The 20537-nt window shown below is 33.5% G+C and overlaps 1 protein-coding gene across 1 annotated transcript in view; it reads left to right on the top strand.

The window, feature by feature from the left end:
• The window catches only part of LOC124531138 (LIM domain transcription factor LMO4), an 89361-nt gene that overhangs the window by 42639 nt on the left and 26185 nt on the right, over positions 1 to 20537 (top strand). Inside the window, exons 3-4 of the mRNA XM_047105605.1 lie at positions 7196 to 7354; positions 8919 to 9114. Coding sequence (XP_046961561.1) covers positions 7196 to 7354; positions 8919 to 9051 — 292 coding nt within the window. The 3' untranslated portion in view covers positions 9052 to 9114. The remainder of the gene's footprint in view (positions 1 to 7195; positions 7355 to 8918; positions 9115 to 20537) is intronic.

The raw sequence follows: 20537 nt of genomic DNA, 5'->3' as shown, positions 1-20537 counted from the left end.
AATAGCTTTAGTCTAAGATTGATACAGGAGTAAAGGACTTGGAAAGCAAGTGTCCGTTTTTTTCTACAACTGAGCAAAAACTTTCCTCTTAAGGAGATTAAATTTAACCTTGCTAAAAAAATGTTTCAAGAAGCGATATATTAAGCGATTGTCTCAATGAGAACGCGGATAGCTTGTAGACTTTCCGCGACCGGCGGCGCAGTAATAGTTCGGCGAGCGGCGCGGGCGGCGCGGGCGGCCACTGGAGTAGAACAGGCGTTTAATTAAAGGACGCTCACCTCACGGCCGCTGTTGTCGGACGGCTCATCGTATGCGCCTTAATTAGTTTCAGACCGCCCTAACGGGCTTATTTTGTTTTTCTCGGATAATTTTTAATTAAACGCTTGATTAAAATGAAAGTTTGCGTAAGTAGCGAGCGAGGAACAATCGGGCCGGAGTTTAGGATAATGAATTGATGGTGTTACTTTGCTCGCTCGACGCTCGCTAGGGACTTAATTAAAAATCGCCGATAGAGTGTGTAGAGGGGAGTTCGGAACGAGTTTATGGAACTTAGTCCGGAGGCTCTGTTGTTTTACTACCTATGTCAATTTGAATACGAGATTGCTTCACGGTTGTGCGTTAATGTTTATAAAAACCGATAGTTTATTTTTTTTTAACGTTTTAATTGTAGCTGCATGTGTGGGATGTTCCGAAAATTTACATTTCCTATATCGGTCCATGTATTTTTATCGGAAAGCAATAAATCTTTTTCGACGCCTTCCGATCACCTTCGGTTGTATTTAATTGATCGAATAAACAATTTTATTGTCTCATTAATAAAAACTGTGCTGGCCACGTTAAAATTTTGATTCAACATTTTTATAAAATAAAATATTCCATGAAAAGAGTTCCAAATACAAATTCACGCTTGAATATATTTTTTAGTGATATACACGTAAGTTTATCACGTGACTGCCGAGTACTGCCTCTGCGGAGCCTTGCGTCCCGCGTCTTGCGTCTTGCGAGCGAGCGGGCGGCACGCGTCATTAGCAAATTCTTGCCTTGTCGACGCCACGCGCCGCTAACGAGTTTCTTGCTAACGACGTGCTAACTTGATACACCACCGTCCTAACATGCATTGTGATTATAACGACATCCGATAACTCGCCTGCTTTATTACTGCCGTAACTAGCATACTGTAAGCGATCTTTATTACATGCATAAGATGTTAGTAAATTGTTTAAGATTTTCTTGCGTGTTCTTCGAACCATGTATAACATTCAATTTCATTTTACGCTTATTTAAACAAAAACATCAGTAATAGAGAGATTAATCTATAATAATTCTGTACTTGTAAATAATTCGTACTACATTAAAAAAAACCTAAGTTGTTGGATATAATTTAATCAATATAATTACATTTAAACAGATTAATAGAATAAATACCCTTGTCATATTTCGATTCGAACAATTTCAAAACGTGTAAATTTTATCACATATTACATAAATAATCTTCTAGCTTTAATAAATATCAAATATCCGTGTAATAATTCATGAACATGAAAACGAAAATAAAATCATCTCTACGAAGGGATAGGAAGCAACAAGTAAGATGTCCCGTCCCGTACAATTTTGTAGGCGAACTTATTGAGCCCTCAATCATAATCGTATTCAAATGAAATAATGTAATTACTAAAACAATATCATTGAAAAATCGATATTGGCTCATGAATAAAAAAAAGTAAACAAAACAAACAAAGTGTACAGCTAATCTACTAACCACCATAAGTAATAGATGTTCCCATTAAATAATTAGTTTGATTTTAATTTTCACATTTACGTCGTCTTTCATCTTTCTAACATAGTTTTGGGAATCTCGGGGAGGATTTGCTCGCGAAGTTTTGTTCCATTAAGTTGGTAAGCCGCTTATGCGTTGCAGGGTTTGGGGTTTTTACATTTTTTTAAAATTTGATTGCTAATTTCTTTTTTCGTAATTTTCATCGAATGTATTTTATAATAATCTTTAAATTATTCCATCGATAGAACAAGTAAGTTACTGATGACGAATTACTTCAATTTTATATCCTTGAATCTGATCTACTTTGTTCACAATGATTATAGATTAGGAAATAGTATTTAAATAGAAACTTTTTGTTAAATGTTAATTTTAAAACGATCATCTCATAATGTCATTAGTAATTATAAAACTCGTAAAAATAAAATAAATGACCTCAAACTTGAGGAGCCTACTATGATTCAGTGCTTGTCCTGGTAGCGTTATCAGCTGGATGCAATCAATTTAATCTAGTGTCATTTTCGAAATTTAAAATTGACTTGCTTCCTACATTTATCAAAATTCTGACATCGTTCGTTTTATTCAAGTGACGTAATTAACTCTTGAATAGGACACTCCTTCAGTTTGACTGTATTACGTACAAGTTGACGAATCTTATATACACTTCGTACTAAATGATCCGATGATTGTTGTTTTGAAGAATAAATATCCATCCAATGTCATTATTTATTTCAATTTGGAATTATTATACATAAAGCTGCTTAATAAATTTCATTAAACATTCTTAATTTCATTCAAATAATTCGTTATCAATGCCCACTTCAAATGAAACGAATATAAAGCGTGTAATATCGAATATATTGTTTATATTTAGTTTCATCATTTTTCCCCGTAACGTCAAAAGTTACGGAGATATAACATGAAATCTTTCTCACCTGTCCTTATCCGCTAATGATCTCCCGAGAGCTTTTAAATTATGTTCCTTGTAACAATCTAAACTCGACACGTGAACATTCAGACTCGAGACATTCCCGTAATGAATAAAATAACATGTCAAGATACAGTCTTCATCTTAAATTAATGAGGATTCACGGCAACGTATTCAATTTTACACGTAACGAAGGCAAATAAACTTCGACTAGCTGGTAGCGGAGACACCAAACTTCCTCATTACACATGTCTTAATTAATATCAGTTTGAAAGGAAACCTAAAAGTTAGTTCCGATTGCGAATTCTAATAAATCCGTGACACATATGAAGGTAATCTAAAAGACTTCGAGATTAATTTCGTACCCTTTCACTAAAAACTTGATTAATTTTAAGTAATTAATCGACGTAGAATAATATATACTCAGCGCAAAGCTGGAATTACAACGAATGGCTGTTAATAAATACTTTAAAAATATTTATTATGGGACGGGTTTATTACGACACAAATCTGAATGAAAAGTTTCATATATCTCATATAAGTTGAGACTCGTCTCTGATTTCTGAAGGCGTATTCGTAACATTTTTATCGATGGGACAAGTTCGTATATCGTGTACCGCACATCCTCGCGAGCGTCCAACACAAATAGATTCGTACATGTTTGTCTTGGCTCGGTTTAATTAATTTTACCTTCATACGCCGATACCTACTGTTTGTCGGGCGTTCCTTAATTGAAAACGCTCTTACCGGAGTAAATGAAACGAAATCCTATTTGCTGCGAGTGATTGAAGTGAATTTATCTTTTAAGACTTTCAAATTTATCTTTTAGCGATGTTTGCTTCAAATTATTTCGGAGTGGGGAAGCGCAGGTAATTAAATTTTGATTGGCTTCGAACGGATTGTTACGATTTATTAATATATTCAGTACGGTTGTAAATAATACGAATCCGTTCGACGGTAATAGCCGCTGCAATAATTACTCATTAAGTATTAAATGAGGCCATTAAATGACAACAGCTGCAACAAGGGCCTCGTGGCTATTGGGTGACTTGGGGAAAATTGATGCTTGCGTTGTTTGCTACGTAATGTATGCGATCGAAGCCACTAAATTAATCAGACATTTCTATTACAATGTGTGACCGGTAATGCATAATAATGGGATGCGGTGGCGTAGAGCGGTCGAATAATACGATAACAACATTATTGAAATCTGAAAAAATTAAATATTATGTAACTAATAGGTACTGATATACCACAAACTGCAAATTGTTGATTTTTATAATGTAACAATAAACTACTTGACTTTGTGAAAAGTAGGTAGGTACCACCTACTCATATATTCTACCAATACGCAACAATATATTACCACCGGAAATAAGAGTGACTAAGCGAGTAAATCTACAGGTACAAGAGACATAGCGTCAAGGTTCCCGAGGTAGGTAGGAATTTAGGAAAGCTATGGCGAAATCGAGTATGATAAATATATTATGTGCGATCTGGTATTGATCGTATCTGATACATACTCAGTCAATCAGAAAATTGTCATTATTTATTCGTTATTGAACATACATACGATGTATACGTCTGTGTGAATTTATTTTCTTCCCGAACGCAGTACATCGAAAGTTCAGTTAATACACACGTATAGAATATTTGTATAATATATAAATATAAAAAGTAATTTATGAGTTCAACTTTCCCCAACCTCCCCAAATCATGCGAGGCATTCAAACGTCTCAAACATTTATAGGAGTGACAACCATTACTAGATATTGATCATGTTAATACTTTTATATCTTATCATACACGCTTACACTCATTATAGCTTTAAACTTCAATTACACGCTTAAATGGTAATTCGCCCTTAAGCCATGTTTAGTGTTGCAATAAATCACTTATAATCATTATAAAAACTAAACACGATTATATTTGGTCGGCTTATGTGTATAATGTAAGATTTTGCCGGAAGTTTTGCTTCTAGACTTGACAGGCATAATTGCTCAATGCTCGAGCTATTTTAATGTTAGCCATAATAGATTTGACATTTATATTGAGTTAAACGTATACCAAGGCTAATATTACTGTATGTAATTGTAAAGTGACCCCGGAATCTTATACATATGTATATAACCAACTAATTCATATTAAGGGATAAATACAGTTCTCAAATATTACCTAAAACTTTAAGAATTAGTAGTACTATTAAAATTAACATCGCTTTTATATAATTTGATACATTTACTAATGTATTAAATAAAATAATATAGGTATATTCAGCCTATATTTAATTGTACTTCATGAATGAAAAAAAAATATATTATCAATTGTGAGTTAAAAATTTGGCCACATATTTAAAAAATGTGTAGGCAAGATTGCTAGCAACATTATTCATAACGAATTATTTTCATTAATGATGTAAACAAGTGATGCTAAATATTTGTCGTGACGAGAATTCTGGCAATTGGGAATGTTGAATCAGAATATCATTCAGTGAAAAGTGACCCAGCACTCTTACCACCAGCCGAGGTAATAAGTAATAAGACGTATAAATAAAATGTTTTGGAACTATTTCTGAATGATCGATGTTTAAATGTTTTAATTGCAATTACGATTGATGGAACTCGAATATGAATGCGAAATAAAATAAAGAATTTTCGTGTACGTTTGTACGTATGTGTCTACATCTTTACATCTTCAAACAAAGTTGTATCTGCGAAAAATTAACATAAAATAGATTCACACCCGTCAAAAAGCTCGACTACTCGTCTGTTCTAGAGTTTATACACAGGGTTTTATTATCGCTGTCATTATTTTGTTTTATTATCCATTTATCAAAGTTTTACGAGCCGTAGGTTACATTGCACAGCCGTGTACGCGATACTTCGCTAGTTGTGTTTTTTTTGTTGCCAGACAGAATACGTCATCATTGTTAGAATCGTATGGAAATTCTTATAGAACACGTTAACGATTGTTAAATGGTAAATTGGTTCCAAGAAAACACAATTGTCAGATCTGATTAAAATCAAACTGCTAGATAAAAGAAACAAATGAGAATCACCCCCACTCACCCACATACCACTTGTATTGTTCAAACTGCAACTATTACTGTCAGTTTGAAATGTAAGCCAGTGAAACTGAAAAAAAGAATCTAACATTTTGCATCCTGTAGTTGGTGACGACTGATATAGTGACGTATATTACATATTAAATTACTAATATTTAGGTTAATGTAGGTTAATAATTACTTTTTTCATTATAGATTAAGTATTTTTATAACATAAGAGTTATATGAATACTATCGTTGATTTGCTGTTTGTAGAGATACAATCTAGTCGAGTGTGTGAATTTACTTCTGCTCCACTCTCATAGATTTATGATCATTACACGTTGTGTTGATCAACATAAAGAAAAAACTCTAGTTTGCTATGATATAAAGGCGAAATGACTCAAGAGTTCAATGATCCATCCCCAAGCCAAATAATTGTTCACTTTGCAGGTTCACAACATTCACAATTTTTATTTTTAGTGCATCTCATATTTTTCGGTCAAAGAAAGCAACAATGTTGGAATAACCTCAAATCCTTCATATCGGGCACGGGATCCTTACACCGCTGATATTAGGGATTCCAACAGATATAGATCATTTGTTGCCACTGAATCTTAATACCAAGACACTATTGTATGACGTGGCGGGCGCAACAGACTTCCCGAGGGAAAAAATACCGGAGAACGAGCAGCATCCTAAAGTGCTAAGACCATATTACTGTGATCACAAATTCGTCTGCGAATCAATTCTATTATAGCTGACTGGGATTTTGAAAGAGCCCTGTTTTAAGTGGCCTTTAGATTGCCGTCTTCCAGCTAAGATGATGAAACACTATTAGCTTTCGTTTGTTTAGTGTAAGCCGCAATAATTCCAATCATAAATCTACCACTTGCGATTGATCGGTTAATGTTATCCACGAATTTGCTTTATTGCCTTCCTATTCCTGATATAGATAGCAACCAATCCATTCCCACAAATATTTTCGTTTCCGATTAAATGGATACACATTTAGATCAACATACAACTTTGAACTCTAATAACGATTATTGTTGGACATATTTTGGAATAATGTCTTTGAAATTAAAAAAAATAACTTACAATCGATAAATGTATTGAATAAATCTGTGTTGATGATATTACTTTCTTATTCCTACTATTGATGTTTACTTCACGAACGCATATAAATAAATTATAAAAACTATCAAAATCAAATCCAAAATTAGAAATTTCTGTATAAGCGTATTTACAATCAACACACAAATTTTATTCAATGATTTAGACAATTTGGAAAATATACCGTTTACATTGGATTTTCATTTTGTAAGACAACATTTAAAATCTAGCGCTTACAAGTAAGATGACAACTAACTTAACTACAAACAGAGAGGTATATTTTGATAACACCAAGAACTATAATGTATGTAATTGGTTCTCATTATTGTTCCAGAATGTTCGGCTCAAGCGGCGCGTGCGCAGCGTGCGGGCAGGCGATACCCGCGAGCGAGTTCGTGATGAGGACGAACGCGCCGCAGCAGCCCCTTCACGTCTTCCACATAAAATGCTTCGCGTGCTCGAAGTGCGGCTCACACCTCATGCAAGGCGATAGGTACTTATCACGTTTTAAAAAGAATACATAACGATTAAATCGCCCTTAAAGAGAAATTCTTAACATTATCTTTCTTTCGACATCTTTATATCGATAAGATATTGATGATCATCGATTTTGTGGAAAAATGATTGATTTCTTCCAATTCGTATAGCTTCCACAATAATGATCAACAACAACAACAACAACAGCCTGTAAATTCCCACTGCTGGGCTAAAGGCCTCCTCTCCCTTAAGGAGAAGGTTTGGAACATATTCCACTACGCTGTTCCAATGCGGGTTGGTGGAATACACATGTGGCAGAATTTCTATGAAATTTGTCACATGCAGGTTTCCTCACGATGTTTTCCTTCACCGCTGAGCACGAGATGAATTATAAAGACAAATTAAGCACATGAATCAGCGGTGCTTGCCTGGGTTTGAACCCGCATTCATCGATTAAGATGCACGCGTTCTAACCACTGGGCCATCTCTCTCTCATTATTTTTCCAATAATGATCATTAAAATACAAATATATAATTAAAATATACATTGTCCACAAGATTATTTTATTTGAATACAAGATTATTTAGTCTATAAAAATAGTGAATTATGTTGATATAAATCTTATCAATGGGCATTAGACAGAGAGATTGACGGTTCTCTGAAGCATTATTAAAACATCTCAGCTTAGCGGCGCTTTTTAATGTGTAGAAGATGCAAATTTATAAATATATACTGTGTTTAAAGATAACATTTAAGATATCGGAATTAATACACGTGTACCATATGTTAATATGACATTATATAACATATATAAGAAAATCTCAGGCAAAATCCGAAATTAATACTTCTATCTAATCTTAATCGCCATAAATCAAGTATCTAATATTTCTCATTTGTTTAATATACGATTAAAGATTTATTAAAAAAATATTATGTAATCAAAACCGAACTCAAATTCCTTTATTCGATATTTAAATTGCACTACACCACATATTAATTGTCAAATTAAAAACTACCACCGATCAACAGATGAACAAGCTCGATAATGAGTAAATTATCAATCGGATAAAAATCTCCAATATGAAAACAAAATCGTATAGTTTCATATTTAATCCACACACTGTCGGCACATTAAAAATAAAAAAACAATTGAGTTTAATTGTATTTAAAAATACTATATTTATTTCGTACTAGCTTTCCGCCTCGGTTTCGCACGGGTACAATGCTGGTAATAAATATACTACAGATTTTGTATATTGACAACATCACATTAGAAACTTCTAAAATTATCAGTGTTTCTTTGCTATGTCTTTGTATTATATACAAAAACCCTCCTCTCGAAACAGCATCAAAATCCGTTGCGTAATTTTAAAGATCTAAGCATACATACACATCGATACATCGGAACAGACATCGATAACTTATTTTATACTACATACTTATGATTAGTAACATTTAATTATTTTACTAATGATATGATAATGATAATATTTTTTTATGAACCGTTAATATTATCTGATAGTAGAATTGCAGACTGCATTTTGAGGATCGATGTTAAGCTAAGGGTTCACTGTCGCAGGTACTATATGCTCGCGGGGTCACTAGTCTGCGAGCAGGACTGGCAGAAGCTGATGAAGAATGCGAACGCGGCGACTCCCGGTGCGCCTGTGCGCAAGGGCAAAGTGGGTCGCCCGCGTCGTTCGCGCGAATGAGCATTGCCTGCGCCTGCGCCGACGCTTGCGCCAGCGCAACACTCGTACAGAGACTATGAGGAGGTAGGTTTTGTTTTACTGTTATATAACGAATGTATAAAAAGAGTGTCTAGAGTAATTGTATACTATCAATAGCTCTGTGGTTACTAATATGCTAAACTGAACAACAGTTCAAATCAGATTGGCGAATGATCTATCTGATTGTAAGTGATGGTACCGCCGATAGACATTAGCACTGTAAGAAATATTAATCCCTTCCATCGACAGTGCGCCGCCAACCTAACTAAGATGTTACATTGTTAGGCGGTATAATTTACAAGGAGTGGGTGCTCTACCCACAAGGCGCCACCACCAAGCAGAATTTAAATAACCTATATTTCGATTGGCATTGCAATCTTAAAACAATTACTAATGTTATACGTTATTGTTAAGTATTCGCTCTTATTTTTTACTCTACAACGACATTTTAAGTAGAGAAAGACAAATAAAAGTAAGTCAGAATTATTTAGCAAGATCGTTGAAGCGTAGTGGTAATCTAATACACGGTTAGCGACAAAAGCTGTCTAAATTTCATATTCAAATATGATGCTTGCATAATAATTATTCAATATTATTATTTCAATAATAACGATTGAATAAATGTTGATTCTATATTTTATCGACAATTTTGTATTTCATTTACTGTAATTGCAATTACTATCAAAATTATCTAATTAATCGCATAAATTGGAATAGATACACATTGATGTTTAACACTGATATAGCGACACTAATGATTTTGAAATTATATCCCAAACATACGTACGTATTTGCGTTTGTATGCTCACCGCACTAATGACGGATGCCAACGATGATTAGTTGGAAACCGACGTATCCCGAAGTACACAATTAACGACCTTTTATCCCTATACTTACTAGGAGCCTGCAATAGCAAATATCTCAAGTTGTTATCCCAAGTTGGCCCTTGGTCGTTCCTTTTCCTCTTATGCAACACATATGTGATAATTTCGTCAAACAACTCTATGTAAACATACTTTATTCAGGTACGCTTTAAAGTACTTGACATTTGAATCACAAACACTGTATTGTGCAATCGGAAACAAATTGTTTCGTAACCATTCCTCTCTTTACAAATCTTATACGTACTTGTAATTATTGTATTCAATTCTTAAGCCAATAGCTATGTATAAATGTCTCTTAAAGATTTTATTACCAACAATGTGAAATCCAAGAACCACCTACATATCTATAACGCTTATATTTCGAGTACAAATCTCCACGTGTCAGGTGAGATTATATATTCACCAACCCACCCTGGAAACTTAGTGGAATAAGATTTGAACACTCCTTATAAGGAGGTGTCGTTGTTCATTAATAGGATATTTATGGAAACATATACTTTTTCGGATTTCATTTATGAATGTTACATAGCGCGTGTTTCATAAACACTGATTTATCTCTTTCTTTCGTCAATATTCTGTCATTCGAAAAAAGAAGACAACATTGTTTGTCTCATCATCTTCTTAGGTAAAATATGTTAACTATTATAAATGTTTCTGATTCTATATTCTGTGTAAATAGACTCTCAAAGCTCAGAACGCGTCGAAAAAAAAAGTGGAAGAGTTGGTCATTAAATACACTCACTCTTGTAAAGTAGTATGATGTTTGGCGAGTGTGTAGTAGTGTGTGTGTGTAGCTGTCACGCACACCAAGATAATAAAGTTGGCTAGTTTGTTTCAGTTCCTTTGTAGTGCGACATTCTATCTAGATACAATAATCTAAGTCTATCTGATTCTGAACTCCACTTATATAAAGTCGACTCGTAACAAACCAGACTCAGTTCCTGCTTGAAGTGTGAACAGGTCTTAACACGAAATATAATATACACGAAGTCGTTACGGGATGTTAGCATCGTAAATACGTTTTTGTTTCCATTTTTTTTTTTTTATCTGAACACATTTCGTCTCGTATTATCTCCAAGGTCACCCACTTTTAAATCCACTATCTAATAATAAAATTTCAAGTTGTTAAGAAATCTGATACTGTGATATGATCTTGGTGTACTAATATCCTTGGCTCATGGTCAACATATTTAATTAATTTCGTAAATTATATTAAACTTTATATCATTATATTATTTTTAATTTGCGCTTAATTAAAACTATTAGTTAGGTAATAATAAAGTTAAACGTTTTAGGGAAGATATGGTAGATTTTAGTTAATGTGAAACGTTGATTAGGACTTCCCTGAAGAACAGTTTATAAAAGATGTTATATGAACCAATTGTATACGTCAAAAATGCCGAATAATCTACGAGAGCATATAACTATTTTTAATAAGCAACAACTTAAGAGTCGATAGCCAATAATTTTAAGTATTTTCCAATGTTCATGTTCAACAAAGAACGCAGTGTAAAAAGTGTTCAGTGAAATTAATAAACACTGCATCAGATTTCTGAGTTCTGGTAGATCACTAGTTGTTTTATAGTATTTGTTAGTCAAATATAAAGAACATTATTAAAATATATTTAACATTAATCATAACAAAGTGTCTATGAAGACGTATTTAAATAAACGCTTCGTAAAATACATATTAATAAGTACGTAATGCGGTATAAATCTTGATTATAAATAAAAAATAAATATGAAACTAAATGGTAAAAAAATTTAAAAGAATACTGTATTATAAATAATTAGAGTAGATATATGTAGAAAATTTCATTGCAAGACGGTATATAGATCGAGCATGAACATAATGAAATACATATGTTTTTTTGTTACACAATAGATTGGATGCATTTATGTATATTATAATTTTAAAACGTTTAATAATTATACATAACTATACAGAAAGTGACGCACGAGGCACATAACATATTTGTTACCAAGGTTGGTGTCGCATTGGTGATGCAAGAAATGATAAAACATTCTTACGCTGACAATATGTAAGGGTAGTGGCGACCACTTAAAAGGTACAGAAAAAGATATGAAAAATAACGTTCTATGCCCATGCATGTAAGTTTGCTCTTAAGACTGTAAAGTCATATGTGAAAAGTAAGCAACAATTTTAGAGTTTTACTCTACAGCGATAAGCGTTTATTTGAAATTACAAGATACCAATTCAATGTACTTAATCATACACACCAGACCAAGGTTAGATTTGAAGATGAAATCGGATTTTAATCAATGGCAAATGTATATTTTTGTTTAATTTTTATTAAATGATTTTTTTCACCAGACATATTTCCGATATCTTCAAAACGAATCGCGATTAATTGAACATTTTCGAATTCTAATTCCTTTAGGTTTATTTTGTTTCGCAAATATTTATAATCGGCAATTTTAATTTTATCTCTCCTAATATTATAAAGAGGTGAAATTTATTTGTTTGTCTGAGCGAGTAATCTCCAGGAATAGATCGAATTCTTTTTTAATTAAAGAAAGCAACATTATACGTAACCCTAATTAACTAATTAGGGTGTAAATTATACATCATAGCATTTTCTTTATCGATTAATCGGACACAAGCATCAATAGCGCAATAGTTTTTTTTTCATGGTTTAAGTTGACGGACGAGTATAAGGGCCACCTGATGGTAAGTGGTCACCATCACCCATAGACATTGACGCTGTAAGAAATATTAACTAATCCTTAAATCGTCAATGCGCCACCAACCCTGGGAACTAAGCTGTTATGTCCCTTGTGCCTGTAGTTACACTGGCTCACTCACCCTTCAAACCGGAACACAACAATACTGAGCACTGTTGTTTGGCGGTAGAATAACTGATGAGTGGGTGGTACCTACCCAGACGGGTACTAAGCCCTACCACCAAATAGGTGGTAGGGCAAGTAGTTTACGGGCTGCCTTGCGATGTAAGCAGGATCGATCCTGACCCCTTGGGCTTCGTACCCACTCTTAACACAAATGATAAGCTGAAAAGAGGGGATAAATAGGAATATTAATAATTTCTCAATTAATTTTGCTGCATTGGTATTCTATAAAAATAACTCCTTCGAATCTGGGGCGAGTCGCTAACTATAAAACGGGTTCACGTGTAAATATTGATTACTGATTGATTATTAAAACAATACTGAGTGTCTGTTTTTCGAATGTCAAATAGATGATTAAAATCATTATTGAATTAAGCTGTCATTTAAATCATAGTTTATAAGTAAGACTAACACTTGCAAACAAATTAATTAAATAAAATGTAATCTGAATAAAACGTTTCGCATATATGTATCGTTGCATTAGATTTTATCCCACTTTAAATTCGCAATCAGTTAAAACATCCTGGTCAAGCAATTACGAGACATTTATTATCCGTGACTAAAGCAGCCAACACGTAAAATATTTAATTAATTCCGGTAGCAAATATGGCATAATAAAACGGACATAAGTAATTAGTTTTAATTAAAGTGAACATCTATAATACACGTATGCGTTTTAATGAGGTTTTTTTATGAAGTTTTTACAAATGTTTTGGCTTATATGAAAAAAAATATAAAAGATTTTTGCTTAAAGCCGACTTTTTACCTAATAATAATAATTAGGTAAACCTACTTATATGTATAAAATATTATTAAAATTTCATATTAGTGATTATAAACATAATGCAAATTTAAAATAATATAATATGAAACAACGAAAATAATACAAGTATTGAGTTGATAGTATTTATGCAATTCAACGACTTATAAAAGTACTTTTAAAAGTACATGATTTGATTGTATTATTGTAATAGAAAATATAGTCATATAAATATATGTCTGTGTATTCGCTTTAATGTAACATACAAAATGCATGTCCTTTCAAAGGCTTTAAAAATTCAGGAATCATAAACGAAACAGTGAGATGAAGACGAGGAAACCACCCACTTGATAAACACTATTGACAACCTTATTCCTCTATACATAGAACACACAATTGCAAAACACTGATGATATAAACTTGCTTCCAAACATTTTGTGGATTACCAAACCATTTACGCTTTTGCGATTCGAATTGTATTGTGACAAGTAACAGTAACTTTTATTACTCATACTTAATGCTCGTCTTCATTTTAATTACTAAATTCAACGTGTAACTCAATTCGAAAAGGATTTAAAAGTCCAGATATATTTTTATAAAAACATTGAACCCGTTTTTTTTGGCTTTGGAAATCATTTTAAAGGACACGTATAGTGAGATCCGTTTATGAAACAAACGGTATTTTTCTAAAAGAGCTGTTTAACGTACTAATTCGACTATGAGACGTGCGAGGAACATAGTGAAGTAGCAAAGAAATGCAATTAAGCTGTTCAATGAACACCGCACAAAGTCCGCTTTGTTTGTATGAGGTACTCACTCGGATGGAACGCGCGAACTTCGGACACCATGTATCATAATATACCGACCGCATTTAAAAGTATACGCTTTCAACTTTCCCTCGCTATACGTTTTGTTTGTTAAATAACTCAAAAATAAAACGAATTATTTATAATATAAACAATTTTCTAGATTAAATAGCTCTCACAGGGATAGTTCATAGAGTTAATTATCTCGTAGGCGACCATCGTCCGAGCGCCGCGGGCGTCCCTCGTCTCGCGCTTGCTTACGGCGGCGGCGCTCTCGCAAAATGCACTGTTAACCAATTCTAAAGTTTAAATACCCCCAAACTTATTTCGGCAACTCATAAAACTACTGTCCAGTCCCGCTAATAAAGCTTTGGAAGACTGCAAACACCCTGCCAGTCGCCCGTTGTAATTACGTATAAAAAGTAAGTGGTACAGTCATTCGTTAGCCCGAAGGGGATCGATTACGAGCACAGCTTTATTTAAACTATGTTGTTAACTGCAAAACAAAGAGCCGCTATTACTTTGTGCGAGAGATGGCGGTCAAAGGCGCGATGTTAATTGGAAAACACGTGGAAATGACAGCACCTTTATTGCGCTTATGGCGTAAAAATCAAGTTCGGTATCGCCCTCGCCGCGCTCAAAGACTTGACCACTCACCTGGCGGCTTTGTAACACGATTACTAGGACTTGTCGAAAGTTAATTAAATAACGTTTTTCCAAATTACCCGCCGGGCTCGACATCAAAGTGCCCTCGCACTCGCTTTGGAATCTTTCACAAAGGACCTGGCTTCGGGCTAGGTTCGGCGCCTGCCTCTCTGATCTCAGTTCGCTGACGTAGTGCGCTGGACAGGTGAGATCTTCAACTCTTTGTCAAAGGATAAGTGAGCAAACGCTACGCCAGTAAACTTCGTCTGTCCAGAGCTACCTCAGAATACCTACGGCGCTATTTGAGTTAAACAATCGCTTCATAAAGTTGGACATTTTGATTGATGACTGATATCTATCTATTAGCAATCTAATTCTATATACCGTGAGCGTTCGCGGCACGCGAGGTCGTTTGCAGTAACTTAGCACGACATTCGAAAGTTACGTTTATTAAATATTCTCTTTTCATTTGATTTACATTTTTAATATTAAATATCTTTAAAAACATGCAATGGTTTAAGGTCTCTTATCGATTTCATCCAAATGGAATAAAAACGTTTTTTCGTCGATGGTCATTAATGTATAACTAATATTACAACAAAAAAACAATATTAAAAATATTCCATATTTGAAGTGACAAAATATCATAACAAATTACAAAGATGATATACATTTTAAATGATTCGACTGAGAATGAAATAAATTATTCTTACATTAAAATAATGACTCGAGGTTGTTTACATTAACTCGTTTTTTTTTTGCTTAAAAGATTAGTGCCCTTCGTGAGAGCCGGCCGGACGTCGAACCCGCTAATGTTGCGTGCAGCTAACGATCCGCTGCTCTCACCTAATTTAATTATTTTCACACTAATTATCTATTTCGAGGTACCTAATAACTTATCCCAAATCGGTTTAAAGTGCAAAAAACTTCGTAATGCATCCAACTTCTAGTGCTTTCGTGGTATTATGAAACCATTTATGAATAAATATTAACGAAAACTTCAAATCGCAAATGTCGCAATGAAGCGGGAATGAGTTATTAGAGTAGTTAAAATAATAACGATATTACTGGTATTACGTACAAGGTGATCCGCCTGAGACAAAGTGTGTCAAGAAATTAGTGTTTAATTTATTCATTGGGCCCAGTTCGTGTCTAGTTTAGTTATTATGAAGGTAGTTTAGGCGTCAAGAGGCTTAGGAATTAATCAACCGGTGACACTATGCGAGCAATCCATTTAATTGAGGCCAATTTAAATTTTATTTTTTAAAAGTAAAATGTTCGGAATTTAATTTCTTGGAAATCAAATCAACTGATATACTGTATTATTCATTCAGATATGTAACTGCATATTAAGTACAGACAATACAATAAAATAAATATTTCAATCTGGAAATGGAAAATATTTATGTAGAAATAGGAAATATATTTTCTATACTTGGTGGTATGGGTTTGCGCAAGCCCATTTTTGTAGGTACCACCTATTCATCATGTATTCAAAATATTATTACAGTTGTGTTCCGGTTTGAAGGAGTGAATCAATGCTGGCATAATAGCAACACGTTATATAACATCATAGTTACCAAATTTGGAGGCGCATGTAAGGAAGATTTAAATTACCTTATGTCACCAAATTGTATGACCAGTGATGACTTGCTATTATGTGGAAAAAAGTGTAGTGTCTCTATATATCTCACGCGATAACCAACGAATTGATTGTCATAAAACACGACAAAGTATAAATAAAAGTTAAAAACTTTATTAGCATTTTAAGTATTCACGTGAACAAAGTCGCGGGAGCTGTGGGTCGTGAATAATAAAACAAAACGTACATAATATATTTACATTAGACAACATATTACATACACACATGCTAAGCAATTTACTAACCCAATTTAAAATTAATAATAAGGCGCTGTACAAAATTTGAAAAGTTTAAACGGCGTCGTTGCTCGGTCCCGTCTATTGCATTTTTATACGAGCAAGACAACCTCTTAGCTTATTAGGGAAGCCAGTTATTAGAGGTCCGAGGGTTCTCTGCGGACGCGAGCGCGGTTTCGGAACGACTTCGTCCCAGTTAATTAGTTAAATGGATACGTCGCTTTCCGGTTGCGTCTATTTTATCGGTTCCACGACTACAATAAAGCTCATTTTCTTCTGTGATTCTAGAGTGGATCCATTCAAATCCCCTAAATTGAAATGGAGCTTTCTGCTATTTAATTCGGGATCGACCGGCCGAACGAGGCCAGTGATGCACTTATGCACCGGCACATTTCCCACAGCCCGGTGCGCCGGATCCGCATCTGCACACGACAAAGGACATCCGCCCACAATAGCTCCATTAAAATAATGCAAGTAAATGAGGATTTGCGGAGGCGAGTCCACCGAATCCGCTCGCGCTCGCCGAGGCCCGAGTTCTGCTCACAATGCTCAGAAGGCCTCGTTGCGACGACGCTTAAAACACTATACACGAACATGTTTCATTAGCTAAGTGGGAGGCTTTTGGTGGTTGAATCTGTGTAATGCACCTAGCTAGATGCTGCGCCGCTTTTACTTAAACGCCGTAATTAAAACGTCCCCTCCCCCCTAAGGGCGCAGTTTAAAACTCGGTTCAACTAGTTCGGAGTGGCCAATTTAGTTTTAGTGTTCCGTATTTAAGATACAAATTTTCAAATTATGTTTTTGTTTTACTCGGTTTTGTTTGCGGATATCGCTTATATCTGAACGCTGGAGGCCATTGTTTAATTTTAAACTTAAGTTGTACTTTATTCGTTGAGCCTTTAATAATTGCCTTACTTCAAATATATTCATTATTATGTATACCGGTAATGTAACTTAATTTTAATTCTAATTAAGTTAAATTAATTTAGTAATAATCCTACTCATTTATTTTTCAAAGAAAAAATATTAAATCAATTAATATTTTATTCCACGTGATTGCGTATTTTAAACATGCAAGTAATTAAAAAAAGAATAACTAAATTATTTCAAATTCAAATTAAATTTAAACCCTAAAAAAATCGATTGTGTAAAGTAAGTCTTTACAATACCATCCTTATTGGAAATACTTCACTAATCAACGTACTTTTTGTATCGAAGTGTACAATCGATTATAACATCGATAAAGCCGTATAAACTAAACACTAGCTGGATGCCAATAGAATCGCATCACGTGCAAACATTACAGGACGGTAATAACTTTATTGATCGCTAACGAGGAAAATTGATCGACATTAACGATCTTAATCGCTCGATTCTGTGCGTGTCGATGCCCCGTTCCGAGTTAATTTAATTGAAAGCGAGTTGAGTAATTAATTAGTGGGTAGCTCTCAACTTGAGCGGTGTTTACAACGCTCGTACATATTGAATGAGACGAAACGTCTTTACACTGATTAGAAACTCGATTATATTTTTAAGGGTTGTAATATATCATTCGACATAATTACAAAACGATATATTTATTAGTTTCATTACTCTACAGCATATATTATCCGTACTAGTTGTATCTTTTACTAGTTTTTATCCGCTTGATTAGGTTTTTTTTGAAAAAAATAAATAAAACTAGTTACATAACCCGACTTCGCGAATCGGATCAATAGAAATATAATACAATTAGTGTTAAGCCGAACGATGTCCCCCAAACTGAATGTATTAACATTGAGTAATATTATTACGATATATTTTTACACCTTATGTCTGTTGTTTTATTACTTGAATATTATTATTGAATAGTAAAGTAAATTATTGTTTCTAAGTGTAACAAAAAAATACATATTGTTTTTTTTTTTTAATAATACAAGCATTTTTATAATATATCTCTGGACTTTTTAGTAAACGTTTTGGAGGTTTAAAAATCTTATATTTAAACGTTTCTTGTATCTATTATAGTTTTGGCAGCGTTCCCTTAGTCCGGATTTATATATGTTAACGTTAATAAGCTATCGTGTACAGAATATGCGACATTTAATTAAATGAATTAAAATAGAATTCAATTTTTTATAAATAAAATCGTCCAGTTCTTCAAGAATTAAATGGTTACAAACACACAAACTTTCCCATTTATAATATAAGCAAATTAACATTGAAACAAAATAAAAGTAATAACTCGACTAATTCAATACAGAATTCAAAACTCATTCTTATTAAGAAAAATGTCATGAAAATATAATTTAGGGACGCTAATTTTACATTGATACCAACGATAAAAACAGTTATTAATTGCACGAGTTAAAGAACGATGTAAAAAAAATCGGCAGCGATACCGAGTACCTTTTTAATTAAAATAAATAATTATAATAAATGTACTTATTAAAAACATCATCTTTAATATTTGACATGTCTCCTATAAGTAACATCATTCGAATAATATTATACATGTGTATTATGTATGAGTTCTTTAATAGCTTTCCTATCTCATGTTATCGATTTTATTTGAATAACAAACAAAATATTTTGCGTGTATAGTGTTTCTTTGGAGCTGCGATGGCCCTGTAGTTAGAACCTATGATTTCGGGTTCAAACCCAGGCAAGCACCACTATATACTATTCACTCGACGGTGAAGAAAAACATCGTGATCATCATCCCGCATTGGAACAGCGTGGTGGAATATGTTCCAAACCCTCTCTCCTTAATGATGGAGGAGGCTTTAGACCAGCAGTGGGAAATTTACAGGCTGTTACTTTACTTTAATTTATAGTCGGTAATAATTTATCAATGTTTTAATAAAAATAAACTTTACTATATATATCATCAACAAACATAAGACTAAGCAATAATTAACGATCGTTATTTTATAAGATCAGATGTTGATATAATCTACATTCAATATTTTATATTCTATATAATCAACTAAGAAATAATTGGACATCTTGCTGTAAGTACTTAGCGTCGACTAAATAATTAACCGGCTATCGATACGCCTGACATTTTAGCCTTATTAAATAAAATAACAGATATTACCAACAGAATCTCGATTATGAAATCGATTTAAAAATAAGAAAATCGATTCATATTTAAATAAAAGAACTCGTACATAATTACATACCACTAAATAAACAATTAATCGAATAGGCTCTCACTACTCGTACCAACAATTCGGATATTCAATTTCGATTGATTCGAGAGAGCATCGCGACGCGAGTTAATAGCATTTAATCCCGCTAAAACGCCCGACGATCCTCTATAATGAATATTTATCCTCCACAGAAGTCGACGCATACTTTTATGACGAATACATATTTTAGTAGCCGACGTAATTCCGCTGATTACTTTCTTTAATTTTTCTGAAAACGCTATAACGGTATCTATGCAGATAGGTAAATGTATTAAAGCTCAGAGGGCAAACAGAGTGAATTGTTAAGTAAAAATCCATGTTTTCATTTAGAAAATTATTTGTATTGTGCGTATTTTTTTTTTAATATTCTAAATATGTTAGTGTTGATGTAGATGATGTTTATCGATATGTGATTTAAAAGCTTTGAAGATTGATTTAATTTGTTTGCTTATCA

The sequence above is a fragment of the Vanessa cardui genome, chromosome 7 (genome assembly GCF_905220365.1).
Source record: "Vanessa cardui chromosome 7, ilVanCard2.1, whole genome shotgun sequence".
NCBI lineage: Eukaryota > Metazoa > Arthropoda > Insecta > Lepidoptera > Nymphalidae > Vanessa > Vanessa cardui.
Note: the sequence above shows the minus strand (reverse complement) of the source record. Positions and strands in the feature narration are given on the sequence as shown.